Genomic DNA, 14,085 nt, shown 5'->3' with positions numbered 1-14,085 from the left:
CATTTCGTTGTTATTAACATTATTGGCTGAGTTTATGGGAACTCAGTATTATTTATGGCTTATTCCTGCTTCCGCAAGTCTTTAACTGTTATCTCCTAAGTTTGATGAGTTGGGTGGTAAAGATGGTTCTCCCATTGGAGAGTTATTGTGGGTGCCAGTCACAACGGGTCGTAATCGTGACAGTATGTTATTGTTGTTGTATAGTAAGGCCTACCATTTTGTGTAGCAATTTGGCATAGTAAAATTGCTCCTTTTCATTTGTGAACGTAGATCATGATTTATAATATCCTTTATTTTCTTGACTTATTATTACCATTGTCTTTGTTATTATCATTATAACTTTTATTAGGCTAAATTTGCACTAACATTTCAAAAAATGTGTTGATCGATTAAGACAATAGAATGATGGTCATAAAAGTCGTAATCAATAATTATTTTAAAAAAGAAAAATGTGTTAATAGCTTGTAAATAAAAATGAAAAGAAAATGACCTAAGAAAATACAAAATGGCCATTCTAGCCCAAGGGCTAACACTATTTAGTAGTTAAAGATTCTTTTAGATTTTTCTTTAATCATTTATGTGACTGAAATGAAAGAAGAAAATATACACTATCTTCATGTACTTCTCATCTTGTCTATATTCCCTCCCCCACCCCAACCCCCACCCCACATTTCAGTTTTTCTAAATTTCTAGGATAAAAAATAAAATAAAATTATACTCTCAGAGAAGTTAGATAGTTGAGATCAAATCATTTTTAATTAAAAATTTTGGATTCAATATTTTGATCAATAGAGACGAGTTTATTCCCTTAGTAGAATTATTTAACATGAATATACATATATCAGACCAATAAATTTTGAATATCAAATAATTAAAATAAAAAAAAGCATAATGACATTTTTGGTCTAGATAACTTTTGATCCTTGTGGTATGTCAACTTATTTAACATTCAATTTATTAAAGACATAATACATAAATAGACACTCAAACTTAACCTCGGCTAATAAATAAACACTCCAATTTTGAGAGTGTACATCTAGACATCTCAACTTGTATTAGAGCCCGTTTGGATGACCTTAAAAAAATAACTTTTATGTATGAAGTGCTTTTAGAACTTTGGAGTGCTGAAAGTTATTTTTATAAATAAGCAGTTGAGTGTTTGGATAGAACTGCTTAAATGAGGAAAATGATGTGAATTTTAGGGTTAAAAGAATAAAAAGGGTAGTTTGAGAATTTAGTTAAAATATAAGGGATATAAAAGTAATTTCTATGGTCAAAGAAAATGGCTTTAAGCACTTAGAAAAAAAAGTTAGAAATCCTAACTTTTCATTTTTGACTGACTTTAAGAATTTTATGACTTAAAGTTAGCCTAACAAACACGTTCAAAGGCTAAAAAGGGGCTTTAAATTGGTTTTGACTAACTTAAAGCCCATCCAAACAGGCTCTTAGTGTGTCAGTTGAATACTCGAACTTATAAATTGATCATCTAGAAGTTTTCCATTAGACAGAAGACGAATTGAAATGTTTAGTTGTCAGTTGAAATGTGTAAATATGCACTCTCAAAATTATAATGTTTACTTGTCATTTGAAGCTAACTTTGAGTGTCCGTTCATATGTGCTTTAGGTCCCTTTATGTAGGAAATATGTTATACGTATTGTTTGTCTATGTGTGCCTTTGGTCCTGTAAACACCTAAACTTGAAAATAAATATCTAGAAACCTTTAAGGAGTGCATTCTCAAAGTTGGGATATTTATGCGGCAACTTAAATCAAGTTAAATATTTAGATGTTCATTTTTAAAATTAAGATGTTTAGTTATCAGTTGATATCAAGTTAAGATAAATATATATTATGCCGTATTGATTATTCAAAAAAAAAAAATACCATTGAATATTAAATATCAAATGTCGTAATTATTAAAATCAGACTTTACCAATAATTATCTAAAGGAACAAAAATGCTATTAACCCCACAAAAAAAGAAACCAAATTTAGAAGAAAGTGAGAAAAAAAAACAGAGAGAGAGAAAGACGTCAAAAAAGGGAAACCATTATTGCAAGTTTGACAAACTAAAAAAATAAATAAGAGTTTAACACATACATAGACATTATAAAAAATTATTGCACTGACCGATCACTCAAATTTTTTTTTATAAATAACCGTTTATAAAAATAAAATAAATCATAATCTTGATATCTATAAATAACCGTTCATAAAAAATATTATAATCTTAAAAATAAAATAGATTACATATTATATACCTGAGAGTACATTTTTTTTTATATTATCCGTATATTATAAGTTAAATTCGAAAAAATAAAATAAAGTCAGAGTTAGAAAATTTGCAAGCCATACGTACAAATAGAAAAGCATTATGAGAAGTTAGTAATCTTTTGGACTTTGCATCACATGGTGAATGATTGATTCTTTATTTGTTATTACTAGAATTTCCATATATGAAATATCTTATTTTTTTCCTTTTTATTTAAAAATGAAAAAATTGTTGTTCCGGACAATATTAATTTACTATAGTTAAGTAATAAATCGAAATGGTGCTGAAAGTACTGAATTCGAATGAATTTGGCACTGACATGCTACCTCCCACCAATACAAGTACTTCTCATAGTATCTTAATAAGCTTGCACACATTTCAACTAATTTTATAGGGTTTTTGCTGCCTCCCACCAACACAAGTACCAAGTATCTTCGTCCACCAAAGCTTAGACAGAAATAAAAAATCAACCAGTTTTTTTTCCTTCTGATAATGACATTCAGACCAACGTGCACGTACCTCGACAAATTCCACACGGTACCTGCTAACACTCACTAGCACAAGTACTTCTTAAACTCGACTTGCTTTCCATCTATTTCTATTATGCACTGATATAACAAAGACTAGGGCAATGCAAAACATGTATGCAGCAAGAGTACTCCATGCAACTAAACATCTTACATTTAACCTATGTAGCTCTGACTCTTTCAAAATGTCTATGACTATCTTTGGAAGAACCAACATGGATGCATCAACATTTTCGAAGAGTGCAAGTAACAAAACATTTAACCACAAACTCCATGAGATGATTTCCAACACAAAATTGGTGACTCCCACAGCAGGAGCACACAAATTGATCATCCCACCCAGCAACTTACTTGAATAAATACATTATTTTTTATGGCAAACTTGTGAAGAACACTTGCCATGTAAGCCATATATTTTTTGCTTAAAAGAGTATTGAAATTGAAGCACAACTACAAACACAATGCAAGGACTAAATGTACCAGTAATATAAAAAGTACATGTAGCTCATACAAGAAGAGGGTACAACTTGATGAGTCGATCCACCTACACTTCTTTCTTTTACTGTTATGTCGGGAGTTTAGCACTAGGCCAACCGTTACTCTGCATAGCACCAGAGATTGCTTAGAGTTAGCACAGCAGCAGCTTCCTCAAGCATCTGCACCCAGGGAAAAACAAAGAGTAAGAATAAGCTTGCTAGGAACACTTACTTGCAACTATAATGGGACAAAAAGGTAGATAAAGATGCTAAAATTTCACCATTTGGGGGAAGAAGCACTCCTTGAAGAGTATCCAGAAGGAGCATTTGGGATGGATATGGACAGCTGAGTGGTAGAGAAATTATTTTTGCTGGATCCCTCGTCAAGATTGGACCATGATTCTTTGGATGTAGGCCACTCGTCAAAGAATGAGCGCATTGGATGTTGCGGCTCCTGCTTTACTGTACTAGGTGAACCTATGTCGCTGCTGAAGAAGCAATGTTGGGGTTGCTGTTTTGATTCAATCACAGACTCAAATGGATTAGGTGAACTACCCAACAGCTGGGAATCATTTTTCAGATTAGGCTTCGACAGAACTTGTGATGGCATCAGACGCCACATGTTGTCTGTGTTAGAACCCGTCCCTCCTAGACCCCTCACACTCGCGGAAGCTTCTGGCAAGAAATTGTGGTCATCAGCATCAGGAGTCATTCCATACCTGTGTAGCATTTCATGAAACTGGATTTTATGCCATTTACACCAAATGCAAGACCAACAATACACCATATCAGACATATTCACTGAGCAGTAACAAGAAAACATACATGGAACTTCAAACAGTACCCAACCCCCTAACACTAAATGTGAAGAGTGAACATTGTCTTAAGAAAGGGCTCAAAAGAACAAGATATAGTTTCGTTAAATTAATGAGATTTTATTGACAACCATCAGTTCTTTCTTTTTTGATAAAGATTAACAATATCATGCTTGTATTAAGAAGGGGATCGCAGGGGAAACTTAGTCATATTTTGCCCTCTTGCATAACATTCTTGTCCTCCTTATAAGAATCTGACAAATATTAAAGGATTCTAACTATGCAAGTGGATGATGAGATAAGATTTGAGATAATATCATGATTCACTAGTCTTTCACCATTCTATGTAAGATAATTTGGACCTCAACTAATTTTACAAAGGGAAGATGGTAACTGAATATAGGAGAAGAATAGCTTCCCTACTTGACAGTTTAAGTTTCAAACAACTGGGGAAAAAAAGGAGGATTGACAGTCACCCGTGTCGTATTTAGCATCTGTCCAAATGTAAAAGATTTGAGCCAGCAACTCTATCTTTCATCAGCAACCGAAAACACAGAATATAGGAGCAGAAGACTTGCCACTTGAAAACAATATTAAACAGCTATGCGGCAAAACACCAAGATTTTATGCAAAGCTGCGCGAGAATTTAGATGAAAGTAACAAAAATGACATGCCAACTACTTGAGAACTCTTTATAGTGTCACGTAATCAAGGTGCACTACCAGTGAAGGGCAGGCCAATGCAGAAAGCATCCCACGACCCACGTTTACGCAAGGTCCGGGAAAAGGGCTGCACCCCAAGGGGATGTAATGTAGGCTGCCTATCCTAACACAAGTACCACTGTTTGAACCCGTGACCTATAGGTCACACAGAGACAACTTTACCATTGTTCTGAGGTTCCAAGTTGCATTGACAGTATAAGAAAAAAATCTATTTAACGAGAACATGAGCCATAGAGGACAAAGTGGATGTACCTATACTCCTTATTATTTATCCCATAGGAGGAGGGCTCCATCTGCAGTTTCGTGGTGGTGCTTCCATAACTCATTCCATCTGAATTAGCAACGGAATATAATGGCATATTTTGGAAGCTTCCACTGCTATTGCTTTGGAAACTTCCGCTTCTATTGCTGCTCCCAGTAGCAATGTGTGATATACTTGTCGACAAGGACTGGGAAGTAGTTTGAGATTCCACAGGCTTTCTTGAACGGTTACGGCCTCGATGCATGTGTCGTTCACAATATTTGGAGTCAGGATGAGCATCTTTGGAGCACCTCCACTTCTTTCCATCTGTCCTTCTACATCTTCCTGGCTCAGGGTCAAACTTCTTCCCATAATAGGAACAATAACCCACTGCACATGTAAAATACATTACCACATTTACATAACAAGCCCCTCATTCACCAATTAAAAAGAAAAGACCTTTATCATGCAAAATATATATTATTATTTTTGGAATTTCAGTGGCAGTGTAGCCATTTAAATCTAGCAATTTATAGTTTTGCAAAAAAAATAAAAAAAATAAATATATATTTGAACGGCTACACTACCATCAAAACTCTATGAGACTGGAATTTGTGTAACAGACATTGACATTGAGGCACAACCTTCATAGAGTATATGAGGAAGCATTGAGATTTAATACAGATGTAAGCTATGAAATTATTTGTAAAAGAAAAGAGAGAAGCAAGAGCATGCCAACCCTGGGTTTACCGCCATAATGAAACACAAAGCTATAGCCCACCAGATGTCAAGGCGGTGGATATATGTTAAAGTAAGCATTTTGGCCAAAAATTGAACTATTTATATGTGCAAATGACATTTTTACAAAATAACCTACAATTTCAAACCAAATAACAAATCCACCTGACAGAAACTATTGGATTTATTACACTGATGAAGGCTAGTATCCTTTTCGATAAGGTCAAGGTTGGTCCGAATCACAAAACCCGGGGTATTCTCATTTTATCCAAGACAATGTTACTTTCACCCAGCATCTTTTTAGGAAGTGAGCATGGATCATTTTGCCCATTCTATTCAAATGAAAAAAGAAAAGGAGCACATGTTCAAGTAAAATCAAACCCATGATCTTAACCTATAAGTTCACTCCTTTGTGATGCACCAGCGTTTAACTTCCGTTTTAGGTATTGCATGAAAAAAAATATTTCTTAAACTCCATGCCCAATCAAACACCATCACATGAAATGCGACAAAGGAAGTTACTTTTTGTTGCTGTTTGTTTTATTTACTCTACAGATTTTGTAATCTTCTATTATGTAATCTTGTTTATTTATATAAATCACAAAATATTGATGTATTTGAATACTAAAAATAACAAAAAATAAGAAATTGAGAACTTTCAAGCAAAGTATGGAACTTGAAACTGTGTATAGATTGAAAGTTTACAGTAAATAGTTAAATTCATTAAGTTATTAGTGTGTCGATATACACATTTGACTAGTTACTATGGAATATAAATTTGTCAATGACTCCGTCAAATTTAACATATCTTGGTTCTCTGCTTTACTGTTGGCCTGTCATTAGCCATCGAACCCTCTTGTGCAAAATCCCAAGTAGGCCACAGAATGCCACCCTCAACTAGATTACATAAGATTTATTCAATACCAAAATCAATTCATGTGACAAATATTTTTAGAAAAACTAAAAGAAAAATGCTTTTTTCTATAACAGAGAAACCCATGAGGGACGCACGATTCGGAACTAGATGGATAATGAGCCAGACCCTCTATCCTTCTCTGCTGAAATACCAAGCTTTTGCACGGCAAGGTTCGATCTTGTGATGAGCACCTAAGCCACACATCATCATGCATTGCACTCTTACAACCAGACTTCAGGGCTAATAGATGAATCATGAATGCTTCTAGACTGATAGAAATACTTTTAAAAACAAATACATGATATACTTCCTAGATGGATAATGAGCCCGACTGTCTATCCTTCTCCACTTAAATACCAAACTTTTGTACAGCAAGGTTCGATCCCGTGGTGAGCACCTAAGCCACACAACATTACGTGTTGTTCTCTTACCACTAGACAACATGGCTAATAAGATGAATCATGAATGCTTCTAGCATGGATAGAAACACTCCTAAAATCGAATGCATGATATACTTCCAACCAAGATTTTAGAATCAAAACAAAAGAATGACAGTTCAATATTATGCTGCCATAACAAAAAAAATTCTTTTTTTCTTTAAAAAAGATTAAATATAAAGGGAAAAAAGCTATGAGAAACAATGTCACTAGATCTGCATGATCCAATTTCACCATCAAATTATGGTAAGCTTCCCATTCTCATAAATGCAAACACTAAAAAGTGCTCAACTACAATAAATTACAATTAAGAAAGCAAAAGAAAAAAGAACAATGTTTTCTTGTAACCAAGAAATCCCCAAGGGTAGTGGCAGCCGGTTTGAAACCAGTTGGATAGTCTCCTCTATCCTTCTCTACTCTAATCCCAAGCTTTTGTACCGTAAGGTTCGATCCCCTGATGAACACCAAGTCACACATCATGCATTTACGCTCTTACCACTAGACAGCAGCACTACAAAGATGAATGCTTCTAGTGCTTACAGAAATACCTCTAAAAACGAATGGATAATATACTTCCACCCAAGATTTTAGAATCAAAAACAAAGGGATGACAGTTCATTATTTTTTCATCATCTTAAAAGGTATTACTCCTTCCATTTCAATTTGTTTGTCTTAGTTTCCTTTTCAGTCCATCTCAAAAAGAATGTCTCTTTCCCTTTTTGACAATTCTTTAATTTCAACTTTCCACATATCATGTTTAAGACACATTTTGGTACATTCTATTCTTCTTTAGTTTCTTAAATTCCATGTCATGTAAAAACCAGAAAAATAAATTGAAACAGAGAGAGTTACAGAAAAAAGCCTAGATCTGCATGCTCAATTTTCACCATCAAATTACAGTAAGCTTCCCATTCACAAATGCAAGTACACCATAAAATGCTCTATAACTACAACAAATCAATCTAATTAACAAACAAACCAAACAACAAAAAACTTAAAACTGAAAAAAGTGGGGAAAAAAGAAAGAAGAAACATACAGCTAGGATGATTGAAGAACCTGGCTGAGATAGCATCAAAACTCCGGCGAATAGGTACTACTAGGTCCGGTGGCACAGGTAGCCCAGCTACTAAATACTTATAAATCATCGCTTGATGCTCCAATTCCTGCCACTGCACCGCCGTAAACGGTGCCCTGAATCCATAATCATTATACCCCACCTCCCCCCCACCTCCCCCCATCACCGATGTTGTCGAGGTCCCACTCATCTCGTCCAAGAACCAAAAAAAAATTCACCTTTTTGCTTAATTTACACACCCTTTTCCTTTTTCTTCCAAAAGCTGCACCCAAAAAATGAATACAAACATCAGTTAATATACAAACATATTGTAAATGCTCAAACAGAAATAGAAAAAAAAAATCAAGAACAGCTTTTTTTCTTGTGTTTCTTGTGTGTGTGTGTGTGGTGGGGGGGCGGGGGGAAGAAAAGAGAGCAGAGGTTGTTGGGGTTACCCAAAAGGGGGACAGATCTAGGGTTTTGGATAAACCTGCAAGAAGAACAGAGAGGAAAAAAAGTGAAGAGAGAAAGTGTACTAGTACTGCTTGTTAATGGGGTTTTATGATTAAGTGGTGATTAAGGACTAATCAAATGGAGATTTGAAGGTTGACATTGTGTATTAGCAATGGAAGAATGGGGAGTTTAAGGAAGGGGGAAGTTAATGAAGAGTGTTTTATGAGTGTTGAGGTTAAGGGAAGCATTGGGACATGGGAATAAGGATGTAGGGGACCTTGGGGTATGGGGGGCCATGTCTTTGTTTTTGTTGTGGTCCAATTGATGTAAGAATATCTTCTCCTCTTTTATCTTTCCAATTTTTTTTTTTAATAATAATGATAAAGTTAGTTTTGTTATAAAATAATAATAAAATATATAGACTATAAAAAGTCACCTTACTAGGAACAATTCACTTTTAAAATATTCTTCGTCAAATAATTTACAATCACATAAATATCAAAAAATTATTTTAGATCATAAATTTGAAGTGTTTTTTTTTTAAAATATCGTATTAAATTAAATAGTGTCATATAAAATGGGACGAAAGAAGTAAGAAATATAGTCAAAGAAGCTGAAGTAAGAAAGGAATTTTATTTATGTCCAAACTTTTCTTCTTGTAAAATGAACTGAGTTAAGTTCCTATTTGTTAAAAAAAAAACAGTAGTAGTTAACAAAATTACTTACAAGGTGCTTGTAGAAAGCTATCTGCAGAAAATTGCTTACAAGAAGTGTAAGAGCCTGGCTTAAAAAAAGTAGTTTATAAGTCAAAAATAAAAAAATCATAACTTAAATGATTTTTAAGTCAAAGAATAAAAAGTAGGGGAAATCTACTTTTGATTTTTAACTTATTTTAAATCATTTTAATTTATTTTAAGTTATTTTATATTTGTCAAACACTTTCAAAAATCAAAAACTGACAAGTAAATTTGATCAAATTTTAAGCCAATTCATGCGCATCTTGGTTAATTCATTACATACTTTATTAAATTTTAAAGAGTACTTAAGGCAAAGTTGTGAACGCATAGGTTAAGCAAAAAAGGGAGGTAAATCACTTTTTGAATCAAGATTTTCACTCCATAATATGTATTGACTGTTAAATTATCAAATACCTAACTCCTGTAAAAGAGTAAATACACAATTCAGTTTATTAACTTTCATAAGATCATACTATAATACATTTAAATGGCTTCCCACAAACTGTCTTTCTATATATATAACAAAAATACATTTTCTACTTTCTCTGTAATAACTCAGCACTTATCTAATCTGAGCCAAGTCAAAAAATGGCTCTAGCTTTCTCTTTAGCACAGGCTTTGTTTCTTTTGGATTCCCAAAAACATTCCATAATCTTAGTGTCTCATCAGCTGCTGCAGTCGCCACGGTATAGCCATCCGGGCTCTGAAATATGTCAAGACGAAAAGTCAGTAAACTGTGAAAGCACCGTGAAAACATGAGCATAAACGAACATAATGTGATATTTTTGGTTAACCAATCATACTTGAGCCATATGAAGAACTCTTGATGTGTGACCGAAAAGTTCTGAAATTTTTGTCATAGAAGGATATTTCCAAACAGTAAGCTGGTTGTCAGTAAAGCCATGAGAACTCAAAAGCTCACGGTCGTGTCTGTTCCAAAGCAAGGAACAGACTTGTGAACCTGTATTGACAGAGTTCAAGCATGCCCCGGTATTGGTGTTCCAAAACTTTATGCACTGATCTCCAACGCCACCACCCGAGGCAACCATGTTACTCTGGAAAGGACACCAGGAAAGAGCCTTTACAGCAGCTGTGTGATCTGTCATACGGTGAACCCATTGGTGTGTAGTGTTAGCAGACCCCATCGATATGCTCCATATATGCACCAAATTGTCATTCCCTCCACTAGCCAATTGCTGGCCTGAAGCAGACCACTTCAATCCACATATCTCCTGATTGTGTCCCCTGTATGTTCCAACTACATGGGATCTTACACGCACGTCATTGTTGATGATCATACTGTCCATGCCTCCAGTTGTCAGTATGTGGCCATTCCAATCAAGTGAGCCAACCCTTAATCTGTGTCCTCGTAAAGTCCTCATCTGTGTATAAAGGCAAGATGTTAGACTTCTGACGAAGTATAGTAAAAGATAAACTCTCTGCATAACTTGGATTTCCATGTAACTTGCTGTATAATAATTAGACTAGAAGAAGGAAGAAGAAAAAAAACTACTCACCAATCGGCTAGACCCCTGCAAGATGTCCCACAGCTGAACGTGCGAATTATTCAAGGCCACTGCAAGGTGTTTTCCATCTGGTGACCAGCTAACAGCAGTCACCGGCCCAAAATCATCATCAACCGTGAGAAGCTCAGTAGCAGACCCATCAGAAGCATCCCACAGATAGACAGAATTTCCTAAGGCAATGGCAATAATGTTATTGCTTCCCCAGTCTACCAAATTGAGATAAAAATCATCTACGATGTCAGGAGCATCCAGGGTCCTCTCCGAAGACTGTTAACAAGCAAGAAATTCTGTAAGTTGTGAACAAAAGCCAAGATGAAACATTTATTTACACTAATACAATAAGTATGGTTAGCATGGGCACACACAAAAAAAAAATAGTAAAAGGGGGGGGAAATAAAAACTCACTTGGGGAATATATCTCCTCTTTTTAATGGTTTTTGACTGTTGAATAGGTGATGGAGATTCAGAAATTCTATCAGCCGAATGTGGAGGCTTATTCTTAAAAGCAAGGATCCTCGCTCTATTCATGTTGAAAACTTCTGCTAACTGCTTCGAGTAAGCTTCTTTAGATGAAGAATTTACTCCATTGTGTTCCTTTTTAACCTTCCCACCACTCAGCATGTAATGTGCATAGTCAAAATCCATCGCAGAACGATTGGGAATAAACCTGTCCAGCTGCATTTCACAAACGTATCATTTAAAAGCCAACCTTGCAACAAATTTCATATATATATATATCAAAAACACAACTCAATGCTGCCACGTTAAAAACAATGAAAACAATCACTAAAAATACAACAAAAAGCAGGATGACGTGATGCAAAGAGCTGACATCCGTACATGTTAAAACACCTAATCCAAAATTTTCTCTATTTTGACTAATGAAAGCTCAAAAGTAAAATCGTAGCCTTTTACCAATCTTCCCTGTTTCAATTTCCTAAGTTTAATCAAAATATTACAAATAAATTTTCAACAGCTTAGTCACCTAGCCTCTTTCTGTTAACAACAACAACATCATACCCGATGCAACCTCTTTCTCTTAATCAAGAAGTAAAATCATCATCAAAATTTGGTACCCGAAAGTAGAAGTCATCAATTAACCACATTGACCATACCATTTAAGATGTATAACAAATAAAACTGGAAAATATATAGTGAAAACCGATCAAAAGACACTATATTCGTAACTAAGTGGAAACCTAAGTTGCTCAGACTTTCCAAAAATGTTGTCACACCCGTATTGGATCCTCAAAAAATGCACTACTTTTGAAGGATCCAACACACCCGATAACATTTTTTAAAGAGTCCGAACAACATAGGTGTAAACCCCCAATTTGCAAAATTTAAGTGAAAATCAAAACCCACACAAACAAAAATTCAAAAAGAGAATATATTAATCAATCAATCATCATTTACACCTCAATTTGGCTCGATTATAAAAACCCCAATTTACAAAATTTAAACAAAAAGCAAAACCCACCAAAACCCACATACAAAAAAATCAAAATGAGACACTAATTCACCGAAATTCAAAATCTATCAATTAATCACACCTCAATTTGGCTCGACTATAAGAATCCTATAAACCCAGTCCAAGAAATTACTACACAGAATGAAAAAAAACAGCAAAATAGAAAAGAAAAAAAAAACGTACATCCTCTCGAGTTCTTTTCTTGTGAGACATCTGATTATTAATGAGAGGAGGTCGAAACTTGTTGTATCTACTTCCTGCATCCATAGATACAGAAAATGGGAATTACTGTGTCAAATACAAAACGGCAAAATTGCGAAACAAGAACAGAGAGAAATTAAAGAATAGCGTTAATGGCGGAGGCGGCGTCTTTAGCAGATCAATTTGAGAATTTCTTGATAAAAAAGCATCAATGGCGTATTGAATTTCTTCAGTGAGTTGCTACTGAATATTTTGAGAGAAAAAAAGGGGAAACTACAACGGCTATATATATACATTTCGGAGTCGGGTTATTGGACCACAAGAAACGGGTTCTAATTCGGGTCCGTTTTTGTGCTCTGGTGGGAAAGGGATGCTATTTGATTTATTTATTTATTTCTCTTTTCTTTTTTCTTTCTCTAAATTTTTTTATTTTTATTCATAAAAAACTACGGTGTGTTTGGTATAGAAGGAAAATATTTTCTGGAAAAATAAGTGAGTTTCTAATTTCTATTTACTTTTTAGTATTTGGTGAGGTGGGTGGCCTAGGTTCGAATTCCAGCGAAGACAAAAAATAGTAGGCGATTTATGTCATCTAAACTAGTCTTGGTGGACAGAGTTATCTAGTACCTGTTTCTGGTGGGAGATGATAGATATCTCGTGAAATTAGTTAAGGTGCGCAAAAATTGACACGAACACCATGATTATAAAAAAAAAGGTATATATGAGAGTAGGATGTGGGTGTGAATGGGGGTTCAGGGGCGACGGAGAGTAGGATGGTCAAGAAGCGAGAGTGGGAGCAGTGGGTGGATGGGAGGAAACAATAAACTTCCTGATAGGAAGAGCCTTATAATGGAAATAAGAATGATACTAATTATTTTGATATTACATAGCTCAACGAGCTAAGTACTTTAATCAACTAGAATAGGTTTCACTCAACGGATGGTATTGGCTGGGTGTCAATCACACTCTTATCTCAATTAAAGAGTCGATAATTGTGATTTTTATTAATTGAATATAAATATATTGAAATGCATGTTAAAAATTCATGACCCACCAATTTAACCTTAATAGTCAAATAAATATAATAAAGCATAAGAGATAGATAAACTATAGCATAAACTCAAAAAATTCTACATTTTCTCTTATATAAAAAGAAAAAGAAAAATGTTCAAATTTGTGTCTAAACTTTTCAAAATTATTCATTCATGCCCTCCATTAAAAGTTCACAAGAAATTAAAGGATCTAATCATTAAACATGTCATATGTATCCTTATTTCTAATTTACTATCTTCAAATAAGTAACAGTGGTTAAATCAGAAATTTTAATCTATATGTTATGTTTTGGATCCTTTTTTTGTTGTTACTTTGTGGATTCTGGATAAATTATTCGTGCATATTAAATAATCTTTTAACACACATATATATGTATATATAAATATATACAAGATTTGACCAAAGACCAAAGTTAGTAAATTATGTCGAATTATTGGCAAATTCTCG

The 14,085-nt window shown here is 34.4% G+C and overlaps 2 protein-coding genes across 3 annotated transcripts; both read right to left on the bottom strand.

Moving 5' to 3' along the window:
* Window positions 1-3,027: 3,027 nt before the first annotated feature.
* Window positions 3,028-8,930, bottom strand: LOC129888802 (growth-regulating factor 4-like). Of its 2 annotated transcripts, XM_055963815.1 has the most exons (5): window positions 8,653-8,930; window positions 8,180-8,480; window positions 5,063-5,441; window positions 3,555-3,992; window positions 3,028-3,453 (listed from the first exon to the last, which is right to left on the bottom strand). In XM_055963815.1, coding segments are annotated over exons 2-5 (1,047 nt in total). In that variant the 5' UTR covers window positions 8,409-8,480; window positions 8,653-8,930; the 3' UTR covers window positions 3,028-3,452. The 2 variants fall into 2 exon arrangements, with proteins under 2 accessions (XP_055819790.1, XP_055819791.1); XM_055963816.1 differs by lacking the exon at window positions 8,653-8,930 and having other exon boundaries at window positions 8,200-8,300.
* Window positions 8,931-9,758: 828 nt separating this feature from the next.
* On the bottom strand, window positions 9,759-12,828 carry LOC129890336 (cell division cycle 20.2, cofactor of APC complex-like). Its single transcript, XM_055965901.1, has 5 exons — window positions 12,568-12,828; window positions 11,319-11,588; window positions 10,905-11,180; window positions 10,191-10,769; window positions 9,759-10,090 (listed from the first exon to the last, which is right to left on the bottom strand). Exons 1-5 carry the CDS (start codon window positions 12,649-12,651, stop codon window positions 9,950-9,952), a joined length of 1,350 nt encoding a protein of 449 aa, XP_055821876.1. The 5' UTR covers window positions 12,652-12,828; the 3' UTR covers window positions 9,759-9,949.
* Window positions 12,829-14,085: the final 1,257 nt, after the last annotated feature.

The sequence above is a fragment of the Solanum dulcamara genome, chromosome 5 (assembly GCF_947179165.1).
Source record: "Solanum dulcamara chromosome 5, daSolDulc1.2, whole genome shotgun sequence".
Classification (NCBI taxonomy): domain Eukaryota; kingdom Viridiplantae; phylum Streptophyta; class Magnoliopsida; order Solanales; family Solanaceae; genus Solanum; species Solanum dulcamara.
This window is presented reverse-complemented; position numbering and strand designations above follow the sequence as displayed.

Coding starts and splice junctions, on each gene's coding strand:
- LOC129888802 (XM_055963815.1), bottom strand. CDS start 8,408: ATGAGTGGGACCTCGACAACATCGGTGATGGGGGGAGGTGGGGGGGAG. Junction 5,442..8,179: donor GTTCTTCAATCATCCTAGCT/GTATGTTTCTTC, acceptor TTACATGTGCAG/TGGGTTATTGTTCCTATTAT. Junction 3,993..5,062: donor ATAAATAATAAGGAGTATAG/GTACATCCACTT, acceptor AATGCTACACAG/GTATGGAATGACTCCTGATG.
- LOC129890336 (XM_055965901.1), bottom strand. CDS start 12,651: ATGGATGCAGGAAGTAGATACAACAAGTTTCGACCTCCTCTCATTAAT. Junction 10,770..10,904: donor TGCAGGGGTCTAGCCGATTG/GTGAGTAGTTTT, acceptor CTTTATACACAG/ATGAGGACTTTACGAGGACA. Junction 10,091..10,190: donor GAGTTCTTCATATGGCTCAA/GTATGATTGGTT, acceptor GACATATTTCAG/AGCCCGGATGGCTATACCGT.